This window comes from Camelina sativa, chromosome 15 (assembly GCF_000633955.1).
Source record: "Camelina sativa cultivar DH55 chromosome 15, Cs, whole genome shotgun sequence".
NCBI classification, from domain to species: Eukaryota; Viridiplantae; Streptophyta; class Magnoliopsida; order Brassicales; family Brassicaceae; genus Camelina; species Camelina sativa.
The window spans coordinates 6,752,014-6,772,411 of NC_025699.1; the positions used below are offsets into that span (position 1 = coordinate 6,752,014).

Genomic DNA, 20,398 nt, shown 5'->3' on the forward strand with positions numbered 1-20,398 from the left:
CGCTTCCGACTACCACATTCAGAAAGCATATTCACAGTATTGGAATGCGTCATCTACGAGATTTATGAAGAAAGATTATACTTATCTTTTCGAGGGGGAGATTACGTTACTATACTCTTTTTCCCTTGTCTTGGTTTTTATCCCAATGGGTTTTTCCATGACAAGGTTTTTAATGAGATAGTACGTAATTCGTTAATGGTGATGGATAATCAAGGGGGAGTATTATGAAATATTGTGATTAATCCATCATAATACACATGACACAACACTTGTCATTACCAAAATTAATGGGTGTATGACTCATGCTTTTGTAAGTGTACTATAAATAAGTTGTGTAAGAAGAGTAAAAGGTGATGTTGTCCTTGATCAAAAAGAAAGAGTTCTCTAATCTCTCTCACTCTCACTCTCGTGCATGCTTCTCTCTTTCCCTCTCTTTATTATTTCTTTTACTCTTTATAAAGTATTGTAAAACACACATAATTGTATTCTACTTATAATTCACAACAGTAATGATGTAGTTGACAATTTTGACAATTTTGTGCGCACGTACCTCTAAATCCAATAATTCACTTTACTTGATAAACAAAAAAAAGTTTTTTTTCCTGTATTATGTGTTTAATCAATTAATCTCCTTTGATACAGAGAGTTATATATTCCCTGTATTAGAAAATCAATCTTTGTGATACAAAATAAATTTCTAAAACATTATATATTCTAATACAGAGGGAGTATATGATATGATCCTATCAAACTACTTTTATTTATGTATTTTTTAATTAAATTACGTTCCAGCTTCTCCAGTATGTCCCAGATCTATTTAAAACAGCGTAGGATGAGGCATCGAAGTGTATCACATATATCCTAAGACAAGGAGTAGAGTAGACTTTAATATCTCGTGTCTTTCTTGTACTGAGAGTACTGTCTAAAACATGGAAGCATCAAAAATGTGTTTTGGTCCTAAAACTCTCCCTATCATTCACAACGTCCCTCTCTGTCTGAAGACCAACTTCTCTATCTTTCCTTGCCGTTTGCTTCAAGGACAGTCTCTTTCCTCCAAGAAATCCACAAAACACGACTTGTTCTGTGTTAAGGCTGAGACTAGTGACGACAGAGTACTCGTCCATTGACCTACTTTGCTCCATCTGTTTGGGGAGATCACTTCCTCTCTATTCCCCTCGATGACTCCGTAAGTCACACTGACTTGGTCCAATGTGTTTGGTGTGGATGTCTTTTTTTTTTTTTGCTAAAATATGTGTTTGTTACCGTGCATGATTTTTATTTTTTTAACTGTATATTTGTAGGAATTTGAGGCACTTGAGAAAGAAATTGAATCGGTGTTGAAGCCTAAAGTGAGAGACATGCTCATGTCTCCTCACAGCAGCGACAAGGAAAAAATTCGTCTCATCCATTTGCTTATTAGCCTCGCTATAGCTCATTACTACGAGAGCGAAATCGAGGAGATTCTGCACAAGGCTTTCGGGAAGTTGGCCTGCTTAACTGCGGACGAGGATGATTTGGAAACATTGGCAATCATGTTTGAGGTTTTCAGACTATATGGACACAAGATGTCGTGCGGTACGTATACTGACAATTTAAACGAGTTTGATCAGTTTTCTTGTTTGTTTTCCATGTAATATATAACATAACATATAATGGTTTGGTATAGATGTGTTCGATAGATTCAAAGGCGAAGATGGCAAGTTTAAGGAAAGTATAGTTGGGGATGTTAGAGGGTTGCTACAGCTGTACGAAGCCGCACATCTCGGAACACCATCTGAAGATATAATGGATGAAGCCATAAGTTTTGCGCGGTACCACTTGGAATCGTTGGCCGGCCAGGAAACAAGCTCCCATCTTTTTAAGCATGTACAAAACGCATTGTATAGAGCTCGATATCATAGCATAGAGATACTAGTAGCACGGCAGTACATCTCTTTCTATGAACAAGAAAAAGGCTACGATGAGACGCTCCTCAGGTTTTCAAAGCTCAACTTCAATTTTTGCCAGATGCATTACGTCAAAGAGCTCAAAATTATCACCAGGTAATTATACTGTTTATTTAAGATTCTCGTCGTCATGGTCTTACAAATCTAACCTAATTTATGGTTCCAGATGGTGGGAGGGGCTAGGTCTACCATCTAAGCTACCGTATTTCATAAGGGACCGAAGTGTGGAGACCTATCTTGGGGGCCTGGGAATGTTTTTCGAGCCGCGATATTCACTTGGGAGAATTTTCTCAGTTAAACTGACACTGATCTTGACTGTTGTGGATGATACATGTGATGCATATGCCACTCTTCCTGAAGTTCAGAGTCTTCATGATGCTTTTCAAAAGTATGTACTTAGAGTCTTATCTACAACCATACATACCAAGGTCTCATGCATCTACATATGTATTTTCATATATTAATGTGTCTAACAGAGAAACGAAATATCCAGATGGGATCTGCGGGCCATGGACGAACTACCGACGTACATGAGAATCATATACCAAAATGATTGGTATATGATTCAACGAGTGGTTTTACTCCAAGCCCAAAATCTTCCAAGCCTTGAATACTGTGTTTCGTCTCAGAAATGACATTGTCACGTTCGAGGTACATATATAAAACACCTTTTAATTCTGCTTTTTATTTCATGGCTATTGCAACATCTTTAACGTAAGCAGTACAATAAACAGCAAGAGATGAGCAGAGGAGAGGTGGCAAATGGCGTCAATTGTTACATGAAGCAACATGGTGTTACCAAAGACGCAGCGGTTGAAGAACTGAGGAAGATGGAAAGAGAGAGTTATAAGATTTTGTTAGAGGAGTTCATGACGTCCAAAGCTGTGCCCCGACAGATTCTGGTGCGACTAGTCAACATTGCGCGTGTGATGGATTTGTATTACAAAGAAGGTGATGGGTTCGGGGATCCTGATCAAAAGCTCAAACACCTTCTTGCATATTTGTTCCTCCATCCAATTCCTCTTTGAACATTTATTAAAGTTATACGTAACTTTTACATGTGACTTTGAATAAGTAATTTTCACACGTGTAAGAGAAAAACTCGGTGAAAATATTACCTATTTCCTTTACAGCACTTTTGTAATTTTTTTTTTAGTTAATACTTGCAGCATCTTACAGATCTTGATAAAAAAAAAAAATATATTCAAAGAAAAAAAAACCTTTAACTGGAGTTACAGAGCAAAAATTAGGAAAACAGAGAGCCTGTGAATATGTTGGTGACTGATACGAAAAAAGGAAAGATGTTGATCGCTTGCCGCTTGGCTTCTGGTTTGAACAAGAAGGCTAAATCTGTTTCTTTGTTGATTCATGATTTAGAAGAAAAAAAGTTGTTTCAAAAAGTTACATGTAATCATCAATATCTAAATGTAGTTATTTTTTTTCTTTCCAATTCACCTCTATGATATTATTTATTTAAATAAAAATATATATAACATTTTTTTGTCAAACAATAAAATAATATATAACATTGTAATCAAGAAAGGATATAACTGTTCTACCAAAAGGATATAACTGTTACCTCAAAAACTAGTGAGTAATTTGGAAAATACATGCTTTTTATTTACACTTTTGAAACAAATACCATTTATTTATCATCAATTGAAAGACTATTTTTAACTAAGTCAAATTACTAAAATAACTTCACTTGAACAATAATAATTAACCAGAAAGATATATATTATAGATAATTAGATACCGAATCAATTATTAATTTATTAGTAATAATTGAATATTTAATTTTTACAACGTTGTTATACAACTAACAAGTCCATAAATTTCTTATCTTAATTATAAAAAAAAATAACAGTAAACTACCAAAATTAAATAATTTTTTTATCAAATCATGTGCTATTGTTATAATTCAGTTTCTGATGATTCATTATTATTGAAAACAAATAAAGTAGTTTAGTGTTTAATTTTTTTTTCGGATGTTTACTAATTGACAAACGTTAAAATACAAAGTTTTGAATCATATATTTTGCACTCAAAGATAATCCGACAAAATATTAGAGAATAATTGGAGAAGATTAAAGAAGAGCAAAAGAGAGGTGGAGACATGTGTACCGAGAGATAATTGATGCGACGAAGATGGGGTGGGTCGGTCCACTAGAAGAACCACCACTCGTGCTAATGCTTCGAATCTCATTTATTCGGTCAAATCACTTCTTCTCCAACGTCCAACACCCACATGTGACACGTACCTTATCAATCAAGCATATCGTATACGACCCCCTCAAAATTAAAGTTTCCTTTTTTACATATATCTTTATTATCAATTTAGTGTCGGTACGTGTATTGTGAATTTGTGATTGTGACATCCATTTGCATTCTTAGGCTTTTAGCCTACATTGTATTTATTTCAAGCCTATATACGTTAGTGTCCCGAACCGTTTTTATAGGCGTGTAGATAGTTCATTCGTACACCTTATTAGAAAACTTTTGAAGAAATTATATATCATTATATTAACACTTCTTCATAAACACACGACGCCCACCTTTGATTGTGATCTTAGTTTTCTTTTAAACATCCGAATCGTTTCATGTAATCAAACTGTTAAAAGGTAATACAAATTGTAGAACTGTGATATATGTTGAGCAATTCCTTGATTCTATTGTTTCATCAGTTTACTAAAACAAAAAGAATTTCTTCGTTTTACAATTATGTGAGATTCTTTTTCTTAAAATCGATATGTATTCTATAATATTCTATCCCTCATGTTTTTATTTCTTCATTTCTTAATGTTTTTGTTACGGCAACAAATCATAATTTTTTTGTTTAAGAAATGATATGGTGTATAAATTAAAGTTTGACATTGCCTTTAAATTATTCTTTCCTGTAGAAATCATTCCTCAAGAATAAAATCTTTCATAAAAATAAATTACTTTTTGTGGATGTTTATATGGTACTGGTGTTTTCTTTGTCTACATAATAGTGGTATTATCCGGAGCATTTTATAAAGTTCCCCTTTTAAAAATAAAAATAATTCTACGTCCGTTGATTTGTTCCTAAGTTAATTGCAAACACGAGTAAAGTAGATGTCTCGGCTTTGTTTCTTCGCCTGTCCTAAACCATACCTATACGTATTAAGTGGGTTGTGTGCATTGTACCAAACTTGAAAGATCTTGCCTGTACGCATATTCCACTTGTACATTTTGAAATTTGACATTCAACTAACTTTATTATTATATAGATGCTCAAGAATTAATTTCATTCAGTCATGTCTCATCGATGGTCCATTACTAGTTAGGCCAAAAGCTACGCTATCCTATTCTTCTTTATTATTAAGTTTTATATTACCATCATCATATCACATTACATATGATCACATGATTGGTCGTGTAGTGTGGGGGAGACATCTTATCTCATATGCCTAATTAATTAAATGAACCTTTGCCTATATAAGAGACCTTAGTTTTGGCTCAAGCTATATAATATATTTTCAAGTTAAAGTAATATAATTTTCTCTTCAGACCTCTTTTTTCCCCTTCTTCACAAATGGCGTCTGTGCAATATGCTTTTGATCATCAAGGCGGCATGGAGATTAACAACGATGAGCTTCTCATGTCGTTCTTGGAAGAAGAATCTCCCGTGGAATATCATAGTAGCATCAACAAAGAGGAAGAAGAGAAATTAAATAGTGTGATTAGATCGTTAGAAGTTGAGATCAACATGAGTTCTCCGACCATAGAAGCTAGGAAAAATGATCTGCAACAAACCACGACGATATGCGGTCTTGAAGATGATTTCAGGTGGCTTAACGACTTTGATATTGGTATGATTTCGTCGCAAAATGATGATGAGATGATGAATTGGTGTACTGAACTTTCTTACATGGATGGTGTGGTAGGTAGTACTGTTCTTGAGATTGAAGGTGGTCATGAATATTACTCTCATATTAACTATGGACTTACATTTGAGGAACCAACTCTTTCTCTATGGCAAGAGGATAATGATGTAGTTATGTATTAATTGGTTTCGTGAAGCCATAATATAGCAAAAGCTGTTTAATAATCTGTTAACAAAAAAAAAAAAACAAAAGGCTGTTTCATATAATCCCCTTTATAATAAAACGAAAGTACACAACATTGTTTTGTAGACTATATAATTTTAATAAGTTCGTTACAAATAGATTATACATTAATGATAGATTAATTGGTTACATATAGGTTATACCGAAAATCTTAGAGATAATATTCTAAAGAATCATATCATCTAACTTACCATATTAATTTCTTTTATTAAATTATTCATCAAATAAAATCTTTTGATATCTAACTTAACATATTAATTTGTTAATTATCATTATATTTCACCTCTCATTTTTATATACGAATCTATTTTGTGAAACAAAAAATTATCATATTATTTATTATAACTAAAAAATAGTTTTATTTACGTATATACCATAAGTTGAATTTTTAAAAACAAATATAAATTGTTCAATATATAAAATATTCAAGCTTTAGTAATATTATTCTTTAGAAATAATATCTATTGAATTAAAAAATTTACTGAGTAACAGGTCAAAATTTGAATATTTAAATTTAAAATTATGTCTTATAATGACATTCAAGTCATGATTTTTTTTTGTGTTAAAGACATTCAAGTCACGATGTAGAATATACATTGTTGAAATAACTTCACATATATAACCTAATACAACATATTAAATATTTTAAAATATAAAATATACAAAATTTTGTATAAAATAAATTTTAATCAGTGTTATAGCATGGATACTTATCTAGAATTATTAACAATATAAAACTTACAAAATATGTGTCTTTTTCAAGTCATCATATTTAGCATATGATTTTATTGCATAATATTTTATCTAATTTTTTTAAAAAAAAACAATCACATAAATTATATTTTATATAAAAATTACAATATAAATAAAATGAATTTCAATCAGAGCACGGATATATTAATACTTCTAGTCTTCTAGACCCAAAAGATTAATCTAGTCTTTAAACAAAAGAGAAGAAGGCTATTTCAATCAGTTATTTAACCTTTTAAATCCATGACTATGTATTAGTAAAGGATATATTAATCTTACATGCTTTTTATTATGGTTTTTGAGAAATTAATATATGTATATGTCTTTCCCAAAAAAAAAAAAATAGAAAAATAGAAATATCTATTTAAAGATTTATCGTGATTATCACTTGACAAAAGAACAATCATTAAAACTAGCTGGATGGAAATATATTTTCCAGTTTACATGTTTTCTGTTTTATGTTTATACATATATTTTTAATTTAAAAGTATATTTTAATCATTATAACTTAAAAAATATACAAAAAGTTAATATTATACTCTTAAAATAGCTTGTTTTAAAAAAAAAAAATATCAACATAAGTGAACAAAGGGCAAAATGGTTTTGGACTCTTGGTGTAGAGTTTGGTTAAAGAGATATTTGAAAGTCGTTAGGCTGTTAAATTATGACAAAATTTTCTAAAAAGTGAAAATCATGTTTTACAGGGCTTAGAAATATAAAATGAAATTGGTCGACGAAATAAAAAAATAAAGAAATATAAAACATAACTAAACCCAAACATATATGAAAGTTGTTTTTTGTTTGTCAACAACATGCAATACACGAATTTGGATTTTCATATCGTGACACATTGACAATACAGTCAATACTAGCACAAACCAGTTAACTGCTGGTTGAATGTGATAATTTTCGAAGAACTTTTTAAACCGTCAATACATCATAAATAATTATATATATAAAAACTGATTTGAAGACATTTAAGCCTTGAAATGTTGCTTTGCATTCAAAATACATAAGACACAAAGCCCATGGGCCATGGGCGATTGATCAACATATCCAAGAATCATATATGGGTGGGTTAGGTATACTGAAAAGTCCATTTCTATACATATACCAGGCGCAGATATCAGTTCATTACATTTACTACTACTACACACACTTTTATATGGTTAGTTTGTAACAAGACAAAACTACCATCTATTAAGCTTCACTCGAGGTCTATGCATTACACACTCGTCAATGTAAATACGTAAGAGAAAATCAAGACAAGAAATGAAAACACACAAAAGAAAAGGTCAGTTTGATGTTTTTAAAAAGAAATTGGTTAGCTTTGGACACCAAGTTAATTTTTGTAGTCTTTTGGCATATTCTTAGTGACTAAGATACATATGAACATCAAGTATATGCTTTTATATTCCAATTCATTTAAATAAGATTTGGCTGCTTTACAGTCAATCAGCTTCTTTTCTTTTTAATGTTTTGTTTTTTTCTATTCCCATGCACGTTGGTATATATATAGATTATGGTGGAAACTAAAAATAAACTATTGCTGTGAAACCACTTTTTTTAAAGCAGGGATTTAGCAACAAACACTTTTTTTGTTTGTCATCCAATGAAACTAGTAAACTACTACATATACCAAATGTTTGTTTCTTCATACATCTTATTTATCTTTCACTTTAACTCTGTCTTTTATTTTGTTATCTTTTGGAGAAAAAAAGCTTACTTAGTTAATAAAAAAGCTCTTTACAACTTTAATCTTTCTAACATTTAAGACCAAATTATGCAAAGCTAATTAACACTTCTCCTCTCTATAGATATAGACTTCAATATAGTAAATCTCAACTTTTCTTGTATATATATGAAATTGGCTCAAAGGATTTAATCACAACATGTAAGTAAGCAAAACTTGAACCTATATCAGGAATGATTAATCCAAATTACATTTCTTCCAAAATTCTCGAGTTAGGATAAAATAAGTATCTAAATAACCATGTTATAAAATATACGTGTACTATACATATCACCTTCACCTATATTATGAAATTACAAAAAGAACTTTGTGACGTAACTCTATTTAAGAAAAGGTTATATAAAAAGTGAAAACTGATCATTTGTTTCATATATCCAAAACTAGGAAAAGTAAAATTATAATAAATCATTTACTTAAAAAATACAAAATCACACACATTATATTAATGTACATCAAGAAATTATAATCTAAAAATTTAATTAATAAAATTATAATCTAATAAAAGGAAAAACACAAAAAATAACTGAAATATATATTGTAGTGTTTCCCTCTCAAAAAAAAAAGAACGGCCAACTCTATTAAAGAAAGCAAAAAGCCCCCAAAAGAAAAGAAAAAAAAAAAGGAAATCGCACTCATCATCATCACTCCAGTCTCATCCCTTCTCCAAATCTCTCCTCCTTTTTCAAAAATTTCCGCCATGGGATTGGAAACTCACCTCGCTAAGCAATTACCACTTTATATAAATCTTCCCATCTCCTTCCACTCATCTCCTTCCCCTCTTTCTCATTCCCTCCAAAAAAAAACCCCTCACCGACGAACACAAATCCCTAGAAGAATCAGCTTTGATTTATTCTCCTGAATATGTCTCACGAAATCGTCCCCGTAGACCCCATAGATGTTCCTAGTACTAGTTACTCACGGCCCGTTCTGGGTGATGATGATGATTCGCCGGAACGCCACCAGTTCACTAAATCCCTAACTTTTCGGGAACATGTTTCGTCCTCGGAGCCTTTTGATAGTGAGAGGCTTCCTGCGACATTAGCTTCAGAGATTCAGAGGTTTCTTCGTATTGCTAATTTGGTTGAGTCTGAGGAACCTCGTATCGCTTATCTTTGTGAGCTCACTCTCCCACCTCTTCCCTAATTTTTAGTATTTTGAATGTTCGAAATTGGAGCTTTCTTGTTGAAGAATCATACTTCAGTACCAATGTTCTGAATATATAATGTTGAAATCTTTGGGGGTTGCAGGTCGATTTCATGCTTTCGAGATAGCTCACCACATGGATAGAAACTCTACCGGAAGAGGTGTACGGCAGTTCAAAACTTCTCTTCTTCAAAGGCTTGAACAGGCAAAGTCTCCTACTCCTATAGCTGGTTTTATTGACCAAGATGATATGACCAAATCGGAATCATTCATGAAATTTCTAAACAAATGATCTGTTTACTTTTGTATTTGACTTTCTTTGAATTTTTTTTGTAGGATGAAGAGTTTACTGTAAGAAGAAGGAAGGAGAAGAGTGATGTTCGGGAGCTCAAACGTGTTTATCATGCTTACAAGGAATACATTATCAGACATGGTGCATCATTTAATCTGGATAACAGGTAGAATCTACTGACTATATAGCTCCTTCTAGTTCAATTTCAGCGAGCCAACACTAAAATTTGGGATTTTGTATCTTAATAGTCAGCGAGAGAAGTTGATTAACGCACGCAGAATTGCTTCTGTTTTGTATGAAGTTCTTAAGACAGTCACAAGTGGTGCTGGCCCGCAGGTTCTGCCCTCTTTCTTTTTTGTTACTTTCTCTTCGCCCGAATCTATATATAACTTGTGCATTGGTTTCACAATTTTGTATGTCTAATTTTCAATATTTTGTTTGCTGATAGGCCATTGCGGATAGAGACAGTATTCGGGCAAAATCTGAATTTTATGTGCCATATAACATTCTTCCTCTTGATAAAGGAGGGGTACACCAAGCAATCATGCATCTGCCTGAGGTACAAAGATATTTTGTCTTCTCACCAATTAAGTATTTGGTGTTTTTTATTGTTGTGATTTCTCATTGTAGTATGTATGCATTGTTCTGTCACACAGCATACTGAAATTTTCATGGTGAAATGTTCCTTTGTGTCCTAAATACAGATTAAAGCTGCTGTTGCAATTGTACGTAACACTCGCGGGTTGCCTCCTCCAGAGGATTTTCAGAGACACCAGCCTTTCGTAGATTTATTTGAATTCCTGCAGCATGCATTTGGGTTTCAGGTACTTGTCAGGAACTCGATATCGGTATTGTAAAGACTGTAAGTACAGATGGTGACCAGACTTTCAATTTTTCTCTTTCGCTAGAATGGAAATGTTGCCAATCAGAGAGAGCATCTGATCCTCCTACTCAGTAACACCATAATACGGCAACCTCAGAAGCAGTCTTCAGCACCCAAGGTGTTGTGTTATGTCGCCTTTTTTTTGAATAAATTAAGTTCTCCATCTTTGAAACTGACAAAATCTTAATTCTTGTAACCAGTCTGGTGATGAGGCAGTAGATGCGTTAATGAAGAAGTTTTTTAAGAACTACACAAACTGGTGCAAGTTTCTTGGGAGAAAAAACAACATCAAGTATTTCAAGATAATTTCTATCTGTTCAATTCAATAATTTTTCATCTCTTAAGCCCATTTATATTTAACTGTTTGGCCTCACGATCTACCTGCAGGTTGCCATATGTGAAACAGGAAGCCCTACAATATAAAACACTCTATATAGGACTATACCTTCTCATATGGGGAGAGACGTCAAACTTGAGGTTCATGCCAGAGTGCCTGTGTTATATTTTCCACCATGTAAGCACAAAATATCTGTTTCTGTCATCAATACATCTTCTTAGAAAGTTCATCACTCAATCTGATCAATATTCACAATGTTGATGTTGATGATAATTCAGATGGCATATGAATTGCATGGAGTTTTAACCGGTGCAGTTAGTATGATAACTGGAGAGAAGGTCATGCCAGCATATGGTGTAGGACACGAATCTTTCCTTGCGAATGTAGTTACCCCCATATACAGGGTTGTCGAAAAGGTGATCTTCTGTTTTATGAAGTGCTTGAATTAAATTTAAAATTAGTAGTCAATTGTATATTATATGTCTGCAGGAAGCTGATAAGAACAAGAATGGAACTGCTGATCATTCAATGTGGAGAAACTACGATGATCTGAACGAGTTCTTCTGGTCAGAACACCATATTACGTCTCTTTGCTACCATATCTGTGTTTAAAAGCTATGAACAACATCACTAATCAGTCTTTTACGGCTTCTACAGGTCTCCCGAATGTTTTGAAATAGGTTGGCCAATGCGAGTGAACCAGGGAGATGGCGAGGAATGCTTTGATGGCCAATGTCAGCACGATTTTTTCTGTGTAGAATCGTCAGATACCAGTAAAACAGAGAGATGGCGAGGAATGCTTAGATTTCGCAAGCAGACAAAGAAAACGGATGAAGAGATAGAGGATGACGAAGAACTTGGGGTACATGTCCTTGTAACTCATGGATCTCTTCCCCTGATTATGCATTTGCATATACATACTAAGTAACCTAAAGAATACGGGAAGCTTTATTTATCAGTAGGCTGTTCATTTTTGTCATAGCAGTATGGTGTTCCTAGCTTGTTCAAGAGACTACGGAGCATATTATCGCTTAATATCTAAGTAAGCACATTATTCAAATTGGTCAATTCATGTGTGAACGGCTTCCAAAATCATCATTCAGAAAAAAGAACTTGGGCTGTCTGTAGGACTAACGTTGTTAGGTTCAGAAAATTGCATTGCTTTTAACCTATTTACAAAGATTGTACGTCTCAAAACGCTATATAGATACATTTTTCCTTGCCTCATGTGATCTTCTCTTCACTGTAGGGTCTCAGTGAGGAACAAACTAAACCAACCTCAAAATGGCTGGGGAAGACAAATTTTGTAGAGACTCGTTCCTTTTGGCAGATATTCCGGAGCTTTGACAGAATGTGGAGTTTCTTTGTTTTGTCTCTACAGGTTCCTCTTATTCTGCTCTTTCGTCGTTCAAATGATATCCAAGTATACATTAACAAATGCAGAAAATCTTATTTTCATTTCAGGCATTGATTATTATGGCTTGTCATGATGTGGGATCTCCACTCCAAATGTTTAATGCCAATATATTTGAAGACGTCATGAGCATTTTCATTACCTCTGCAATTCTAAAGCTTATAAAAGGTTATTAGCCATCCTTAATTTGAAACCTAAGATATAATACTTATTGCTAACAATTAATGGGGCTTGTTGCAGGTATTCTTGACATAATCTTCAAATGGAAAGCCAGAAACACGATGCCGATCAATGAAAAGAAGAAGCAGATGGTGAAGTTGGGTTTTGCTGCGATCTGGACTATTATTCTACCAGTGCTATATGCTCATTCAAGAAGGAAATACATATGTTATTTCCCAGATTACAAAACCTGGCTTGGTGAATGGTGTTTTTCTCCATATATGGTGGCTGTCACGATATACCTGACAGGAAGTGCTATTGCGTTGGTCTTGTTTTTCGTCCCTGCCATCAGCAAATACATTGAGACCTCCAATCATCGCATCTTCAAAACTTTGTCGTGGTGGGGACAGGTACATAATTCTCAGAAACTCTATACTTTTGTTCAATTTTCTCACAGTTAAGCATTAAAGTCTTCAGTTTGTCCGTTTTAGTTTTGGTGTATATCAAACTCACTTTACAAGTTTATTGACTGCTAGCTGATTTTCTGCAGCCTAGATTATATGTTGGGCGAGGAGTGCAAGAAACTCAGATGTCACAATTCAAGTATGTATATGGCCAAATTTCCTCTGTTACTTTTGTTGACCATGTATTTTCTATTTTTCTGTAGTTTTTATATTTGTTTTCTGTTCAGATACACCCTCTTTTGGATTCTAGTTCTCCTGACCAAGTTTGCTTTCAGCTATGCATTTGAGGTAACTAGAATTGATGCAGTTTCCAGATATGCACTACTGACAACTGATGTTGTATGCGTTGAGCTCAAACAATTTCTTACATTCGTAATGATCTGAAAATGCAGATAAAGCCTCTAATAGAACCTACACGACTTATAATGAAAGTTGGTGTGCGGAACTATGAATGGCATGAAATTTTCCCAGAAGGTTAACTCTTATACTTTAATTTTTTATTCTTCTGTTGTAAAGTATGTATTGAAGCGTACTAAAGAACCTCTTTCTTTTTTCTCTGTCTATAGTGAAGAGTAATGCTGCTGCAATTGTAGCAGTATGGGCGCCGATCATGGTGGTGAGTTCTCTATAGGTAGATATAAAGCTTTTGAGTTTTCCAGCTCGTACCTTCCATAAAGATTGAACTTTCAGGTCTATTTCATGGATACACAAATATGGTATTCAGTCTACTGTACGATCTTTGGTGGGCTGTATGGAGTTCTGCATCACCTTGGTGAGGTAAGCACACATTTTTTCAATGCCAGAGTTGTCATTTTTGCAATTTCTGGCCAGGTGTTGCTGTTTCCAGGTTAACATGTTCCTTTATTTCTATTCAGATTCGAACTTTAGGCATGTTGAGAGGCCGGTTTCATACTTTACCTTCTGCTTTTAATGCACGCCTTATTCCACACTCAACAAAAGATGAGAAAAGGAGAAAACAACGAGGCTTTTTCCCTTTCAGTTTAGGCAGGGTAAGAAATTTTTTAAATGGATAATGTGTATATGCTGAAAGACTAAACTGTACACTTTTTTGTGAGCTGACTACTGGACTATATTTGAGTTTCTCATAATGAAGTCATCCACTTTTTTTTTGCAGGGTTCTGACGGCCAGAAAAATAGTATGGCCAAGTTTGTGTTGGTGTGGAACCAAGTCATTAACAGTTTCAGAACAGAAGATCTGATAAGTAACAAGTAAATTTCTCCCTTCTGTATTTATGCATGTAAAGTTCTGACATATATAAAAAGCTAATAAATGATATTTTTCTATTCAGGGAACTAGATTTGATGACAATGCCGATGTCATCGGAGGTCTTATCAGGGATCATCCGTTGGCCCATTTTTCTCCTTGCAAATAAGGTACATTTTCTTTAAAAATTTCTAAACAATTATTTTTGGTGGGAATTTCGGTTTGTTGGTAAATATAGCTGCCCCATCTTACTAGTTTTCAACAGCTCTGAGCATTACGAAAGACTTTGTCGGGAAGGATGAGGTTCTTTACCGAAGGATTCGGAAAGATGAGTACATGTACTACGCAGTAAAAGAGTGTTATGAATCTTTGAAGTACATTCTTCAGATTCTTGTTGTTGGTGATCTCGAGAAAAAGTATAGCCTCATAGCTATTTACAACTTTTACTTCATTTTCTGCTGCCTGCGGTCTGTAATTATTTGATATTGGCTCAGGATTATATCTGGCATAATAAACGAGATAGAGGAAAACATCAGACAGTCAAGTTTGCTTGAAGAGTTTAAGATGACTGAGCTCCCAGCGTTGCATGATAAATGTATTGAGCTGGTTCAACTCCTGGTAATCATCTTGTGGTGTTGCTATAGATTTCAGATTTTAAAGTGATGGCCGTTTCGTTGCCTAAAACTAGTACTTCCAACGGCCCTTTACAATACATGGGTTCTTCTGTACATTCCAGGTTGAGGGAAGTGAAGTGCGACTCCAGATTGAGAAAAGCGAAGAACTGCATGGTAAACTTGTAAAGGCTCTTCAGGATATCTTTGAGCTGGTAACAAATGATATGATGGTACATGGTGACAGGTTAGTGAATTACGAAGTTACGGAGCCCCTGTTGTTTTTAGTTCTCTCTATGTTAAGGAATGAGCAAGCTGACATTGCTTAATAATTTTTTGCATGTTTAGGATTCTGGATTTGCTCAAGTCTCAGGAGGGGTCAGAAGAGGAAACAGATATCTTTATGAGGGTTATAGAACCACAATTGTTTGAATCTTATGGAGAACATAGATGCATCCATTTTCCACTGCCAGATAGTGCTTCATTGAGTGAACAGGTACCCTATAAGTGTGTTACAATGTGGCCTTCATTCAATTGTTCCAGCTCCAACCTTGCGAAAATTCTGCTGTGTGCTGATAATGTACATTGGTTTTGGCAGATCCAGCGTTTTCTGTTATTGTTAACCGTCAAAGATAGTGCAATGGACATACCAGAGAACCTAGAAGCTCGGCGACGCATATCTTTCTTTGCTACTTCGCTTTTCATGGATATGCCCGACGCTCCGAAAGTACGCAATATGATGTCATTCAGGTTTGCCTTCACGACTTTACCCTAAAAAATATTCAAATTATTACTTCATTCTCTAGGAAACTAGAAGATGAGTACATGATTGGATCATCAATTGATGACTAACACTTTGATTGCAGTGTTTTGACACCGCATTATCAGGAGGATATTACCTTTTCAACGAAGGAACTACATTCCACCAACTCTAGCGTGTCAATCATCTTTTATATGCAGAAGATTTTTCCAGGTAAGTCACAACACATGTGGGTTTTGATTGATGTATGTATTCTCTGTCGTGTTTTAATTTAGTCTAATATTTGGATTGTTAGATGAGTGGAAAAACTTTCTGGAGCGAATGGGATGTGATAATTTGGACTCATTAAAGAAAGAGGGTAAAGACGAAGAGCTTCGAAGCTGGGCATCATTTCGTGGACAAACATTGAGTAGAACAGGTGAGACCAATAAGAATATGTGCAAATCGCCTAATTGATCCTTATCACTCTTTAAACTAACAAATTTTTGTTTTGTTTTCATGCTTAACACAGTTCGTGGTATGATGTATTGCCGAGAAGCTCTGAAACTGCAAGCCTTTCTTGACATGGCAGATGACGAGGGTATGTCATCTTAACTCTCTAATCTCTGATCTTTGCAACTTCTTTTTGAGAACATTTATTTTGTAGATTCCAATGTAGTCCTATTTCTCCTATAGATATTCTTGAAGGATACAATGACGTGGAACGAAGTAACAGACCTTTAGCCGCACAACTTGATGCATTAGCAGATATGAAATTCACGTATGTTGTGTCTTGCCAAATGTTTGGAGCCCAAAAATCAGCTGGGGATCCCCACGCGCAGGACATACTTGACCTGATGATAAAGTAAGCTTTTATTGTTATGCAAATTGTACATGACCTCAGTTAGATTCAGTAGCCAAAGTTGTAAATGCTTCCCTAAAGCACTATTACATGACTGTTGCATTTAGGTACCCGTCTCTCCGTGTTGCATACGTTGAGGAGAGGGAAGAAATCGTGTTGGATGTTCCAAAGAAGGTTTACTACTCTATACTGGTAAAAGCTGTCAACGGTTTTGATCAGGTATCAATAACTATGCTACAATGCTTGATAATTTGATGTGCAAGTTGAACTGTAAAATCTTCGGTACACCTTAATAGTCAATGATTTAAAGTTGGTATGATGTTCTAGGAAATCTACCGTNTCTTGACATGGCAGATGACGAGGGTATGTCATCTTAACTCTCTAATCTCTGATCTTTGCAACTTCTTTTTGAGAACATTTATTTTGTAGATTCCAATGTAGTCCTATTTCTCCTATAGATATTCTTGAAGGATACAATGACGTGGAACGAAGTAACAGACCTTTAGCCGCACAACTTGATGCATTAGCAGATATGAAATTCACGTATGTTGTGTCTTGCCAAATGTTTGGAGCCCAAAAATCAGCTGGGGATCCCCACGCGCAGGACATACTTGACCTGATGATAAAGTAAGCTTTTATTGTTATGCAAATTGTACATGACCTCAGTTAGATTCAGTAGCCAAAGTTGTAAATGCTTCCCTAAAGCACTATTACATGACTGTTGCATTTAGGTACCCGTCTCTCCGTGTTGCATACGTTGAGGAGAGGGAAGAAATCGTGTTGGATGTTCCAAAGAAGGTTTACTACTCTATACTGGTAAAAGCTGTCAACGGTTTTGATCAGGTATCAATAACTATGCTACAATGCTTGATAATTTGATGTGCAAGTTGAACTGTAAAATCTTCGGTACACCTTAATAGTCAATGATTTAAAGTTGGTATGATGTTCTAGGAAATCTACCGTGTCAAACTTCCTGGACCACCTAACATTGGAGAAGGGAAGCCTGAGAATCAAAATCACTCCATAGTTTTCACTCGAGGCGAAGCACTTCAGACTATTGACATGAACCAAGTAAGTTTTCTGCCTCTTGGATGTACAATTAATTAACAACCCTTGTGTCTTCTAAAACTTCTGACATAAATGTTAGGATCACTACCTGGAAGAGGCTTTTAAAATGAGAAATCTCCTTCAAGAATTTCTTCGAAACCGCGGAAGAAGACCTCCAACAATTCTTGGATTAAGGGAACACATCTTCACCGGAAGGTTTGTTCTACACATACGTGCATGCACATAATTATCTTTCTCCCTATAACAACCAGGACATGGTATATTATAAGCAGCGAGTTTACCGAGTTTCTGGTATTGCAGTGTTTCTTCTCTAGCATGGTTCATGTCATATCAAGAAACTAGTTTTGTCACAATCGGTCAAAGGCTTCTTGCTAATCCTCTCAGGCAATAATCCCTAAGTCCTGAACCCTCAAAATCACAGTTTCCATTTGGTGCGGCTACGGAAACCTAATGTCTTTTTTCTTTTCACAAATTACAGAGTCCGTTTTCACTATGGACATCCAGATGTCTTTGACAGAATTTTCCACATAACAAGGGGTGGCATCAGTAAAGCATCTAGAACTATTAACTTAAGTGAAGATGTATTTGCTGGTATGAAATCACATATAAAGGACTTCATTCTCAGCAATTTTCTAAGGTTTACTTTGTAGTTACACTCTTCCTTGTGTTCTGTAGGTTATAATACCACCCTACGACGTGGATGCATAACCTATAATGAGTACCTCCAAGTCGGAAAAGGTCGTGATGTTGGCCTCAATCAGATCTCAAAGTTTGAGGCCAAGGTGGCTAATGGAAACAGCGAGCAGACTATTAGCCGTGACATATACCGCTTAGGACAACGTTTTGATTTCTTCAGAATGTTGTCTTGTTATTTCACAACCATTGGTTTCTACTTCAGTAGCTTGGTAACGTCTATGAAACTTAGCTAAATAATAACGCTTTCTTGTTTCAGTTTTGGATAAGCTCTAAATCCTGCTGACGTGTGTACAGATTTCTGTGATTGGGATATATATTTATCTCTATGGTCAACTCTACCTCGTGCTCAGTGGGTTGCAGAAGACGCTTATTCTTGAGGCCAAGGTGAAAAACATAAAGTCATTGGAAACAGCCCTTGCCTCTCAATCATTTATCCAGCTAGGTCTCTTGACCGGTCTACCAATGGTGATGGAGATTGGATTGGAGAAAGGATTTCTTATAGCTTTTCAAGATTTCATACTCATGCAGCTACAGCTTGCTGCATTCTTCTTCACTTTCTCTCTAGGAACCAAAACGCATTACTTCGGCAGAACAATTCTCCATGGAGGCGCTAAATACAGACCCACAGGGCGTAAAGTGGTGGTGTTCCATGCCAACTTCAGTGAAAATTACAGATTATATTCGCGAAGCCATTTCATCAAAGGGTTTGAGCTCATGATTCTTCTGGTCGTCTACGAGTTGTTCAAGCATACATCTCAAAGCAATATGGCTTACTCATTCATCACTTTCTCAGTGTGGTTCATGTCCCTTACATGGTTATGCGCCCCGTTTCTTTTCAACCCTTCAGGATTTACCTGGGAAATAATAGTTGGTGATTGGAGAGACTGGAACAGGTGGATCAAAGAGCAAGGTGGGATAGGGATTCAGCAAGACAAGAGCTGGAAATCTTGGTGGAACGACGAGCAAGCTCATCTACGTGGCTCTGGTGTTGGAGCTCGCTGTCTGGAGATAATTTTGTCCCTCAGGTTCTTCGTGTATCAGTATGGTTTGGTATACCACCTTGACATTTCCCAAAGCAGCACAAATATCATAGTCTACGCACTTTCTTGGGTCGTGATTCTCGCCACATTCTTCACAGTCAAGGTAAAACCTCTCATCTCCTTTCATCTCTCTGCTAGAGTAACAAAAAGATGCACAAAAAACAGAACCAAAGTCAAGCTAGAAACAATTCTTATCTGTTTTCTCTTGCAGGCCGTAGATCTAGGGAGGCAACTCTTCAGCACAAGAAAGCATCTCTTGTTTCGGTTCTTCAAAGTCTTCATCTTCGTGAGCATTCTAACAGTCATTATCACTCTATCAAACATCTGTCACCTCTCTGTCAAGGACCTTATAGTCTCTTGCTTAGCCTTCTTGCCCACCGGTTGGGGTCTGATTCTGGTACCAATCCTTCCCATTCCAAATCTACCTCTCATTGTTCTTACAATTTAGTTTCTTACTGCATCCCCTATAAAAATCTCGCTGCAGATAGCACAAGCGGTTAGGCCAAAGATAGAAGGAACGAGCTTGTGGGAGTTCGCACAGGTTCTTGCTAGAGCTTATGATTATGGAATGGGAGTTGTTCTGTTCGCACCAATGGCTATCTTAGCATGGCTTCCTATCATCTCTGCGTTTCAAACACGCTTTCTCTTCAACGAAGCTTTTAACAGAAGGCTTCAAATTCAACCTATTCTTGCAGGGAAGAAGAAGAATCGATAAGATTATGCTTCGTTTTCTTCCTTCCACTCCTCTCTGCTTTGTACATCTTGTAACTATTTATTTCACTTATCTGTACAAAAATACGGTTCATTAAAATTATTTCACTGGTGTACCAAACCGCTCAAAAATTTCCGGTATATTACCTGTAAGCCGGATCTGAACCACAATTAAATTAAATAAACTTTCTAAACCGAAATATCTGAATACTAA

The 20,398-nt window shown here is 35.3% G+C and overlaps 2 protein-coding genes and 1 pseudogene across 2 annotated transcripts; all 3 read left to right on the forward strand.

Annotated features, from left to right (window-relative positions):
- Window positions 861–3,124, forward strand: LOC104745727 (annotated as a pseudogene).
- Window positions 5,376–6,092, forward strand: LOC104745728. Its single transcript, XM_010467045.2, has one exon. The coding sequence runs from the start codon at window positions 5,503–5,505 to the stop codon at window positions 5,974–5,976; it is 474 nt and encodes a 157-aa protein (XP_010465347.1). The 5' UTR covers window positions 5,376–5,502; the 3' UTR covers window positions 5,977–6,092.
- Window positions 9,402–20,284, forward strand: LOC104745730 (putative callose synthase 8). Its single transcript, XM_010467047.2, has 41 exons — window positions 9,402–9,654; window positions 9,788–9,888; window positions 10,020–10,141; window positions 10,224–10,311; window positions 10,424–10,534; window positions 10,680–10,799; window positions 10,884–10,976; window positions 11,059–11,150; window positions 11,246–11,372; window positions 11,474–11,611; window positions 11,685–11,761; window positions 11,853–12,057; window positions 12,445–12,576; window positions 12,660–12,777; window positions 12,850–13,178; window positions 13,319–13,371; window positions 13,460–13,520; window positions 13,625–13,706; window positions 13,799–13,848; window positions 13,923–14,009; window positions 14,108–14,242; window positions 14,368–14,462; window positions 14,543–14,627; window positions 14,713–14,873; window positions 14,952–15,075; window positions 15,194–15,315; window positions 15,417–15,564; window positions 15,667–15,818; window positions 15,935–16,041; window positions 16,124–16,246; window positions 16,340–16,408; window positions 16,504–16,672; window positions 16,777–16,888; window positions 17,621–17,740; window positions 17,817–17,932; window positions 18,038–18,121; window positions 18,216–18,328; window positions 18,413–18,642; window positions 18,728–19,576; window positions 19,685–19,870; window positions 19,958–20,284. Exons 1-41 carry the CDS (start codon window positions 9,402–9,404, stop codon window positions 20,186–20,188), a joined length of 5,970 nt encoding a protein of 1,989 aa, XP_010465349.1. The 3' UTR covers window positions 20,189–20,284.